This window comes from Thermobia domestica, chromosome 10, assembly GCF_964235325.1.
Source record: "Thermobia domestica chromosome 10, izTheDome1.hap1.1, whole genome shotgun sequence".
Classification (NCBI taxonomy): Eukaryota; Metazoa; Arthropoda; class Insecta; order Zygentoma; family Lepismatidae; genus Thermobia; species Thermobia domestica.
The window spans coordinates 21,171,830-21,184,066 of NC_137463.1; the positions used below are offsets into that span (position 1 = coordinate 21,171,830).

General features: G+C 35.4%; 1 protein-coding gene across 1 annotated transcript in view; it reads right to left on the reverse strand.

Moving 5' to 3' along the window:
* Positions 1 to 12,237, reverse strand: part of RhoGAP15B (RhoGAP_ARAP and RA_ARAPs domain-containing protein RhoGAP15B) — a 74,664-nt gene that overhangs the window by 52,063 nt on the left and 10,364 nt on the right. The window contains exons 2-3 of the mRNA XM_081727864.1: positions 7,231 to 9,441; positions 1,317 to 1,503 (exon numbers count right to left, since the gene is read on the reverse strand). Of these exons, the coding sequence (XP_081583990.1) occupies positions 1,317 to 1,503; positions 7,231 to 9,416 (2,373 nt within the window). The 5' untranslated portion in view covers positions 9,417 to 9,441. The remainder of the gene's footprint in view (positions 1 to 1,316; positions 1,504 to 7,230; positions 9,442 to 12,237) is intronic.

Consider the following 12,237-nt stretch of genomic DNA (forward strand, 5'->3'; position numbering starts at 1 on the left):
AAAATATGTCTCTGTGAAGATCAAGTCCATGACTATGTATGTGTGTTAAACCATTCTTGCTATATGTTCCACATATTATCTATTATCTTCTCAATTTATGTTTATATATTATATCATCCTAGTCCTCTAGACGTACTACAGAATAAAGTAATATGAATAACTGCATCAAAATTGTATTTACTCAGACACAATAAAGCAGTATCAACGAAAATGGTAATTACTTAGTTCTGGTTAAGAGAAGTTTTAATACGTTGTAATCCCTCTCGCAAAAGCTTGAGATATGAACAAGCGTAAAATTTTACACTGAATCTAAAAACAGGTATGTTGAAGTAACTCGCATTCGGTTCCACTAGAGGCGTAGCCTTACAAACTTCCTCACACCACCTACTAAGTGTACTGGCCAGTGATGACCCACATTAAACTGGGTGATTCGTGGTCATAACTTTGGCTTCCAATCTAACGCCATTCGTTTACACTTTTTAGGTCGAAGTTCAGTACTTTCTCCCGATTGCCTGGCGATAATAAGTCAATACCGAAAATTTTGTAGTCTTAGCAGGATTCGAAACCGACGCGACGCGCTAAAAATCTAATTGCTAAAAAGCATTCATCCACTGAGTTTACAATTGTAATTGAATTTGAATCATATTGAATACGTAAAAAGTGAAAACAATCTTACTTAACAATTAACAAAAAAAAGGAAAATCAAGTAATGATCCCACTATATTGATTCGTCCAAGCTTTTATCTTATCATTTGGACTATCAGTTAATGGCATAAGGATTAAATACGAAGACCAAACTAGATACGATGCAAGCAGAAAATTTATCTTAAAAATAAATAAAAACGAAGATATTAATATCTGTCATATTGACCAATGGACTCAGGAACAATATTTCACCGATCATATTGCCAGGTTGTTTATAATTTCTTCCGAGAGGTGGAGGGAGAAGGGAATGGCGGTTCTTTGGTAGAGTATGTGCATAAATTTTTTTCAAGTTTCACCCACTTTTAGCATCATTCCATTTGAAGCTGTCATCCATCTCCTTCCAACCTAATTGTGCGACACTGACAAAGCTCCATTTCACTTTTTTTTTTTTTTTTTAATTAGACTTGAAAAAATTGGAGACAAACTTTATCATTCTAATAATGTGTTTAAAAACTGTGTATCATGCTTTTGAGTTCGCAAATTCTCTACCATTTGAAATAATAAGAAATACAAAAATTTACGAAAATGACACCGGATATATAGAAAATGAAATGAAATTTTGAGTTTGACGTCCCACGACCGGATATATAGAATAAAAATACGTAACATACCTTCATGTATGCCCATCCAGCTCTTGCGTATTCTGCAACAAGTTTGACGGGAAGTGTTTTAGTTAAACTTTCAGTTATTTTCTGCATCCATATTCTTCTTTCTGTTGGACTGACACATCCAAACACATAGCTTCGGCCTCTGAATGAAGTGTTTATTTCGAAACATGTCAGGTCTTGCAAATCTGGGCTAAATTCATAAACATTTGAAAAAAAAAAAAAAACAAAGAAAGAGAAAGAAAAATCAGGAACTTGTTGAGAAATCAAAATCAACTACTTTACTAATTTAAATACAAAACAACGAACATCTATCTACGTCGCTATTTATACGTTATAATTAATCACAAAGTTCATTCAGCTGCCTATATTACGTTCAACAGTCTCCATCAAATAACTGTCAGCAGGTGAAACGAATTGGTCCTGAATTTTAATTTGACGTAATAAGAACGCAATTCTCAGTTAATTATTATCTAATAACGTAATGGATGCATATTAATAATTAAAGATTGTAATTATACTCACAAAAGCACCCAAATGGTGATGGCAAATGAACAATTTCAGTATTTCAACACACACTTACTTAGAATACAATTTCGAAAATGTTTAAGGAAAATAAATTAACACAGTAGAAAAAAGAATACCATGTTTTCCACACCAGCAAAATTTATTGGCACTATAGAGGGTTGTTGATGTGTTTTTAGAGAAAGTGATAAATGAGACAAATAGTTGCTTTCGACGAAGAATTTTTGAGTGATTCAAGAAACATTAAAATTGTCTTTACAATGGAAGATATTGATCAAAATACGGTTCAAGAAGAAGCGTATTATTTTTAAAAAATACAAGTATGAAGATGACAAGAAATTATTAAAACGTAGTGTCAATTCGTCATCCTCATTTTAGTGTTTTGGTGAGTATAATTCCAATTTTTAATCACTGAAAGCCCCAACGAAGTGGGTGCGTTCTCTTCAAGTTATTGACCAAAATAAATAAATAAATAAATAAATAAATAAATAAATAAAAACAATAAAATAAAATATGCGCACATAATTTCGATGAAGGCTGTGCTCTATCCGGCAAAAGTTGATACATACCAGAGATGGGCATTTTTTCTAACCTTCACTCGCCCTCCCCCTCATCTACCAAAATGAAAGTAAATGTGGTCCTCTTGAGGGCAAAAATAAGTGAGTATCCCCATCTCTAATACATACCAAAGGATTTTTTTTTTTTTCTCAGACTCTCGAAGAGTAAACTTGTTTTAGCACATTCTGATGTAACTTCAAAACCCGTCTACCCTATAAATCACATAAATAAGCACTCAAGTAACTGTTTTCATTTCAAAGTTTGTGATAAAAGGATTTGTATAAGACGTTATCCATTCTTTCTAGCGACTATACAATCATAATGAAAAGTTTTTTGATCATTTACAATGAACTCCTATAATACACAGCGAGAAATTTTGGACTGTTGCTGTACAGTCATCGACAATCTTGCTTATAATAAACATCAAAAATAAAAAAATAAAGAAAGAAATAAAGAAATAAATAAAAACTTGGTCAATTACCTATTTTGAAAGGCTCGTTTTCAAAAGAATATACTAAACAAAAAGTTGGTGAAGTGGACCACGACTGCTTTTATGGCCAAGTACAACAACTGGTTATTACCTAACAATTAAGCGGTACCATTACTAAATCGGTTAACAAAATAAGATCAGGCAGTGAAAAGAAAACACAAACAAAACATTTTAAAACGTAAACAGACCACGTAAACTTTACATTAAAAAAATGAAAAGTTGAAAAAAAAAATCTAGATCTCTTCAAGGATGTTACAATGTATCATATAAGTTCGGCTTCAGATAAACTAGGTTTACCAGCTTGGTATTCTGATAAGAATCTCTTTCTAACTTCAACTAGGAAGATAAAACTACACTTTTGCCAAACATACAAGCATTAAGTATAACATAAAAGGACTTAGTGAAACGAATATTTTCAGTTGAAAGTACATTCACATTGGTCAGATCAGTGCCTAAATGCTGTGTAGGCCGAAAGATTTGGTGCATCATGATCCGAAGCACATGATGTAAACTGTTAGAATATCCCCATAACATGATATGGAATTTAGTTAGTGACACTTATGAAAAAGGAAAGCTTTATTTCCTTCTAAAGAATGTAATCATAAGGGGAAATGATTATATGAAAGTGCTGCAAGCTCTCCATTCCTGTCAGTTACACGTCAGTATTTTATACGTAACAATACTTCTACCCATAGAACAAAGCTAATTCAAAAGTGGTTGGACGAAAATGACATATTTGTCCTTGAATGCTCGGTAGAATCTGAAAAAAGAAAAAAAAAAAAAAATCAATAGGGTGTTAGAAAATAGGTTGAGGAAGGGTTTTGAAGAATATGGGGTGGAAATAAATGTTAGAAAAAACAAAGGCCATGACGATTGTAACGAAACGGTCTGTATCAAATATAAAAGTGGGAGGGGAGAAAAAAGAGCACATGAATAGTTTTCGATACCTGAGTAGTACTCTAAGTAATAACGAAATAAGTCTTTAGGGGGAAGAAAAGACTATTTTGTGAGATCTTGAATAAAGAGTTGAGAAAAAGACTAATAAAATGTTTCGTGTGGAGTGTTGAACTGTATGGGGCGCAAACATGGACATTACGCAAAAGAGATGAAAAACGACTGGAAGCTTTCGAAATGTGGGTGTTGAGAAGAATGGAAAGAATCAGCTGGGTCGAGCAGAAAACTAATGAGAGGGTGTTAGAAATGGTAGAGGAGAAAATAAAAATTTTAGGTATTATTCAGAAGAGGAAGAGAAACTGGCTGGGACATATGGTTTCAGGAAAGAGAGAGAGAGAGAGGGCGAAGGGGGCTACAATTAATGGACGATATAAAACCAGAAAGATCATACGTGAAGACAAAGAGGTTAGCGAAGGGCCATGGAGCATGGATGCTTCTCAGCTGCGGCAAGTGACCTGCCAATTAGTCTAGCAGCTAGGAGAGTCCTGTTGTAAGTTTCAGAGCCAGAAGGTTTGTTTATTTTACCGAGTTTTGCTATGTTTAGTATTTTAAAAAAAGTTGGTCACATGTTCTAAATCATGGTCATTACTGCGCAATGGCCGCCATCTTGAATAGTCCTTTCGTATTTCCTAAATTTGTCTGTGATCATTTTAAATACTTCTGGCTCAAGTTGTAATTGTTGCAAAGTTATTAATTATACCTCGTTCGATTTGAAAAAGTACAGGCTTTTAGCTGGCATTATTCACTTGTCAGTAGTATACACAAGAGCGAAGTAAATGGGTGAAATTTTGAAATTTTCACTCAAAATTTTCAATTTACCGAATTTTTGCCATTGTTATTTTTCAACGCTGGCTGCTAGGCGAGAAAGAAAAATTACGGACATTTTATGTTATGTGGTAAATATATACTGAAGGTTTTGGCTTGATTGATTTCCTGGCAAAAGAGTAATAAAATATTTTGTATTAGTCACTCTAACAATCTTTGGATTTAATGAAAGGACTTTTGCCACATAGAACAACCTCCAGCTCAGACTGTAACTGCCTCAGAGATACAAATAATATCTCGATCTGCTTTTAATAATATAGGCTTTAAGGTGGCTTGCCAGTATACCGGTAGTGCGCTTGGGAAGCAATGAAAAATGTGGATAAAACGCTTAAAAGTTTTCATTTTTACCTTTAGCATAGTTAAGTACAAGAGGAAATTTCTTGGTGCGTGGGTTGGCAGCACTGTTGGAATCTTGACTAGAACCAAAAGTGGAGGTTAATATCGAAGGCATCAATAAAGCTAAGATTAATGATTTGAAGATAAGTAATACAGCATTTTCTTCCTTATAAAATACTCGTTGTTACTCTAAATCTATTGAATACAACATATTGACCGAATAGTTCAAAATTTACAAAAGATAGATTAAATACGGTTTATATCTCAAAGTGCTTGCCTTTGGTTAGAAAGCATCATTAATTACTCAACGTAGATGTGATACCTTATTTGAGATTTCTTATTTCTTAATAGACAATGGCTTAAAAAGCACCATTACATATCGCTAATGTTCAAGCAATACACCATTTAAGGATGGTTTAAAGGGACAAGTTTTGCCGATAGATGTCACTACAGTCTTCGTATCCTTCTCATGTATTTTTTTACCTTTCACGAAAATTCACGATTTCTCTTACAGATTTCAACCTAGAGACCCCAAATTTTTAGAGAAGGAACTTCATAACTTATCGAAGGCAACAATCCGTGCCGATTTTTTATTTAGAATTTTGTTCATTCTTGAAACAGGTATATTGTTAAACGTTTGGATATCCATTTCAACAATCAAGCCAATACCTCGTACATTTAAAATGATTAAAGAAAAAAAGGAAATACGAAAGGACTATTCAAGATAGCGGCCATTGCGCAATAATGACCATGATTCAGAACATGTGACCAACTTTTTTTAAAACACTAAACATAGTAGAACTCGGTAAAATAAACAAACCTTCTGGCTCTCAAACTTCCAACAGGACTCTCCTAGCTGCTGGATTAAATAAGAGCAGAATACCTTTGATGATGATAAATGCTCGGTAATGACATTAATTCTATCGAAAATACATGGAACCAGACGAAAACTAAAATTCAGGACCAGCAAGGAAATGCAAGAGGTGCTAACTTTATAGGTAGTTATGGACACGGAATAATTGTAAAAAGCCAGTAGATCCAATATACCACAACATAACAGAAAGTTGTAAAAGCCTGAGGAAACATGGATTACTAACTGGAAAATTTTAAGAATAAAATAATGGAATTTTTTTTAAAGCTTAATATGCTAAAGAGGAACGAATTTTCTTTGTAACATTGGAGACGATTATTTTCAAATCTCTGGCCTCCGGGCAGTAGCGTAGCCAGAATGTGTGTTTGGGAGGGGGGAAGTGCTGTTATAGGTATAGAGAAATTACAAACAAAAAAATATATAAACATAAAAAATATATAAAAATTACAAACATCAAAGTACCAAAGTACATTGTCGGACCTCTTTGGGGGCGGGGGCTTCCCTACGCCACTGCCTCAGGGAATATGGAGATGAATCGCAATTGTATTCGTCAATGTTTTAGAAGCGTATCAGGTGATTTTTTTTATTATTATTATTGTTATAGGGTTATTCAAAAAGCGCGCCGATTTTGGATCGTCAGGCAAATTTTTGTTCCCCGGTTGCCGACATTGTTTTGTATTGTTGCTCTGCCCACAATCATTCCGATTGTCGCCTTAGTCTGATTTTCTCGCATTTCTTCAGGCTGTGTCTAGCCATGAAGCAGTTTACTGTAGCGCAACGTGTGCTAATTGTGAAAACTTTTTATCAGAACGGAGAAAGTTATACAGCAAACTTGTCACGCGAATTAACGCGGTTCTAGAGCGAAATGAGGCACTGAATGAATCAACAGTTCGCAGACTTATGAAAGAATTTATTGAAACGGGTTCAACAGTGAATATTAAAAGTCCTGGGCGTCGTCGCAGTGGTCGTTCTGAGCAAAACATTGCGGTGGTTCGTAACAGTTATTGCATGCCAGCGCAGTAGAGGAGGTCATATGTCCGACGTCATTCACCATACCTGAAATCGGAATGTATGATGAACATGTGTATGAACTTTGTTAGTGTGTTTTGAAAAAATAAAATTCATAATTTGATGTATATAAAAAAAAAATTTTTAAAAATCGGTGCGCTTTTTGAGTAACCCTGTATTATTCTTTAAAGTCTGCAACGTACTGAAAAATGAAGAAGTGAAAACGGACCTAGACCATATATAAACAAAAGTCTATGTAAGAAAAAAAAAATAAAATGTGATGCTGTAGTAAGTGGCATTCTTACGAAGCAGCAACCCACACTGTAATTATAAAAATAAAAAGTAAACCTTACCTTATTTTGTGTTCAGATATCAACTGTACACTTAGAATCTTTTCTAAAGGAATAGTTGTCTTGACTAGTCCAGAGGCTTTGTCCTGGTGAAAATCAATTCTACCATCTCCCAACACGCCCCAACGCTGAACGAAATCCTTCTTGTTATTATTTCCTTGAAATATGATCCCGCTATGATGTATCGTCATAACAGCTTCGGTAGCTGGCCTTTTAACGTCATCGTAGAATACACTCTGCGCCACTTGCACTTGCTGTGGGGGAGAATTAGCTGAAGAATGGTGACCTGTACTCTCTCGAATTTGTTGCGTCACAGCATTTAACGATAACGAATCCAAATTCTCGATATTTGACAACACTTTTGTTCGGATAATCTTCTTCATGTTGCTCCACCGTAATTTTTGAGAATGACGGAACAATACGGAAGATTTAGTTTCTGGACTGTTTGACTCCAGTAACGCTTGGGACGGTTGTGAACTATTGTCTTCAGTTACAGCACTTTCTCCGCTGGGTTTCGCATTTAACTCAAGAGGTTCTGTTGGCTTCTCTTCAGCAATGGTAGGGATATTGTTACCACCAGCACTGTTGTTATTTACAGATTCATTACTTGCTGTTTTTGTACCTATTTCTGTTTGTGGCACCAAAACGATACTCTCTTGGGTTATTGAATCAATTCTTCTTGGTGGTATTGGGGGGCATTGGACTGGTTGTTCACTAGGAGGCTTCAAAACACTTGCTATCTTGTTTATCTTTCCGTAATGCGATTTACGACTTCCGTCTTTGGCTTGATTACTGTTAATATTCGAATTATCTGTGCTTTCCACTTTAAATATATCGCTTAAATCTTCTTTCTTAGTATTAGTAGTATCTGCTTTAACTGGACTCGGAAATATCCTCTCATACAATGGATCAAATTCAAATATTACGGACTTGGTAGGAAAATTACGCGCTGGTTTCTCCGGTTTTTTGAATAAGCCACTTATACCAATACTGTTTGCACTATCGGTGCTTCTAGAGCTTCTACATTCCCAATCATCACAAGACTCATTTTGAGACAACATAGAGTTTAATGTTCCGATAGAAGTTGGCGAACCACAATTGCTATTTTGAGTGTCCTTGCTTAAATCTCCGAGTTTATTAATTATGCTGTATAAATCTTGCTCACTAGCCGCTGGAGAACTTGTTTTCACACCGCATGTTGGATCTGTCTCGTATATGTTACTTGGCGCAGAAATGCTAGAACAAGTATCTGAATTGTCGGCGCCTTTATCAGAGCCATCATCGTTCTCAATATGGACAACATCGTAATAGGTCCACGAATCACTGCTTAATATGTCTCTTCTTTTAGTGTTTTCGTAGCTATTTACGGAATTTCGCGTCGAGAACGAACAATCAGAATCACTAATTTGAAACAAACTAAAGGACACGGATTCACCATCTTCTAAATTACTTTTCCAGTCACCAATCCCAACGTCTTCGTATATATTTCCACTATCTGTGTTCGAGTCACTGGCACTCACAGAAGAACCTGAATACGGGTCGTATGTGGAATCGGTCGGAGTAACGGAAGAACTGAACTGCACTTCATCATAAAATGATTCGTCGGGCAACGGAGGAGGAGGGTACACAGGGGGTCCTCGAGATGACAGATTATCAAATTCTTCATCTATGGAATTCGCATTTAAAGAATCGTAAGTTGAATCATTTGCATTGTTTGTCAAAGGAGAGTGGAATGAAATGGAATGAAATATATCTTCGCTTGGAAGAGCATCTGTTGAATTATCCACACTTTCACTCTGGGTGTTTTCCACTCCACTGCCAGACGCATTAGACTGATTACTACTAACACTTAACCGTTTGGCAAGAGTTCGTACCGAGTACTCCAACAGACCACCAACAGATTTGTTTTTATCAGTTCCGCTTCCGCTCTCACATGATTTCGAGCTGCTTTTGCTTCTGAAGCTATCCCTGAGCGTCTTAACACTTCTGTTGAAAAGGCACGAAGAATCTTCAGGCACTGGAGTTGAATTTGTTGTGGAATTTGTAGCGTCGTTAGCGCTGTTACTATTGTCTTCACCTGCCGTTAACTTTGGTCCCTTTCTCCGAGGTAGAGGAATAGGCTTTTTACTCCCTTTCCTTTCTTCATAAGGGCTTCCGCGAGGCAATGGAATTGGAGGAACCTGACTCATTTTCACTTCCACTCATTAGCTACGTCTGCAATCAAAACAAAAAATAACTATTAGTCATTTGTTTATCAACAATATTTAAAATAGCATTATTAGACAATTTCCTGTAGAAAAAACGGCTATAAATTTAAACTCAATTATTCTATAACCTATGAACTTTACCACTAATGCACACACGCTAGAACTTTTAAATTTACATTAAAATGAAATCAAATTTGTAGTTTTATGCCCACGGTTACATCCTTTAGCTACAGGAAGCCAAATGAAGATAGATGATTATAAACGAATTGGTGGAATGATGATGTGGAAGGCAATAGGAAAACCCATGGAAAAAATGGGATCAACATAATCTCGCATGGTCGGAGCTCGAACCACGGACCCTTCAAACAAGAAGTTTTTTTTTAAAAAATGACATCCCGATTTATTTATTTATTTCTTTTAAAAGTTCTCATCAGTAAGCACTATTTTTCTTATATATATGCTTATATGTACACAGGTATATTCTCCTTCGTTAAAATCCAACCATGAGATACATTTACAGGATGTTAATGAAGACTGTGTCTTAAATTTAGGAGGTAATTTCCTATATGACATGAAAGGAAAATGTTCGAAAAACAGAAACATCACGCTTTACCGCAAGCAGTGCAAAGAATTACACTGGAACTAGTACGCGTTCTATTTAAACATCCATGTTTCATAGCTTCCTGGTATCACATGCAACGAGTGCTCAATTAAAACTTAAAAAATTTATCCCTGAACTTCACCTACTTTATTATACAATTCATTACACCAGTATTGGGGCCGCGGAGGCTCAGTGGTAGTGTTTACCTGTGGTGCGTGGAGTCCCTGGTTCGATCCCAGCTCGCACCAAGTGAGCTTTGTGGTGGACAAACATCATGTGCGTGGGATTTCTTGGGGTTCTCCTACTTTCTTCATTCCAGTATTTCATACATTTCTCATCATCACCGTCTCTCTTAGCCTCGGTGCACAATCGTGGGACGTTAAATGAAATACTGTGAAATTCGAATATTTTGATAAGGGTAGATGCTATTATTTACTCTAGAGAAGTGCCAAGAGACGTAAACACTACTTTCTATGATCCGACAAATGTAACAATATTGTCGAAAATTATTCGATTCTCACACAATAGCCTACTTGCATCATATTGTCTGTTAGTATTAAACATAGCTACGTGACATATTTACGCGACCTGCAATGATGATCATAAATGAAAGTACAAAAAAAAAATATATATATATCTGATAATGAACTAAAATCTTAAAGTCTCCTACACAATAACAGAGGTGGAAAATTTACTTCAGAACCGCACAAAATAGTTCAGTTCATATTGAATTCAGTAGCAAAGAACATCTACAAAGTTGGATTATCTCTGCACGCATACTGTTACTATTTAAGAAAATTGCTATTGTTCACTTAATGAAACAAGTAACGAACGAAATATTATGTTGGTAAATGCTGGCTTTTGTGGCTCACGTGTTTTTGACCTATAGTAGTGAATGTTCGCAGAAATTTATTTCGGCAGGGGGTCCAAATTCAATATGAGCAAGGTAGGTATAAGGAGAAATGTCATTAACTAATGAACAAAACTTAATCGTCAATACCAAACCATGATACAACGTTGGGTACTGTACGCTGTCAACTTCCGTGGAAGGAATAATCGTTCCAATTTAATTCATTTAACAACTTGATAGAGGACCTTCAATTTTCAAGCCAGAGCGTTGAAAAACGTGAAGTTTTACGCTTCCGGCAGTCTCGTAACTCTGAAAGGATGAGTTTCCGACCAATGTTCATTAGGACTTTTTCCTTTCATTTGATATAACAAATTATATCCTAAATTTATGAATGCAATTCACTAACACGTTGAATAAAAAGTTCTGAAAGATTTTTAAAAGGTAAGTGAATATCAATACCACATATTTTCTAGCTTCAATAAACTAAGATGAATCTGACATTCATGGATGAAAAGTTTTCCTGAATGACTCCTAAGCAAATAATTTTGCTCAATGTACGATACCTCAAAACCATCTCAGAACAACTCAAACAAAGAAAAACTTTTTTCCACCGTTCCACGTAACTCTCGCTTCAAAACAACCTACACATCATAAACACTGTCACCATGCAAAAGTTTCCTTAATGTAACTAATCTTACTACCGCCTAAACTGTTCCAATGACTCGTCTCCAAAATTAAGCAGTAAGCGTCAAGTTGAGTACTCTCCGACTTATTTTCCTCAATGAGTTTAAATCGTTTCGAATGAGAAAGGATTTTTCTGATTTGCTAATGCTGTTTTACGGTCACAATTCCTCTGGGTAATGAATAAATGGGGAAAGAAAAGCAGCAGAGGGTCCCAGGAAGGGCCAAAATTAAGTAAATTAGGAATAATAATTTTCGGATACAAGGTTTCCTTTAATTATATATGCGCATTCTATAGTGTCTATTAACAAGCATATTCTACAGTATTTGTTGATGGTCGCTATAGGATACACAACAAGTAAGCAAACTATAATCTATCTCTGTATCCGGTAGTTAATTGCCTGAAGTATTTGAGCAGGAAATTCAACGCCAAATACAGAAGTAGGTTATAGTTTGTTCATACACTGTAGTACCAGCGCTCGCATCATTTTCAATTGACGAATGAACGAATTTGCTATGTATGTAAAAGTTAAGACGCATTTAGCTTATAATTTAGATATAAATTTATCACATGTCGTCAAATCCAGAAAATTCAAAACAATATCCTTTTCATACTCAACAGTAAACCTAATGTTTTTCATTTTTGAAAAGATATCTGTAGTTGTTCATCA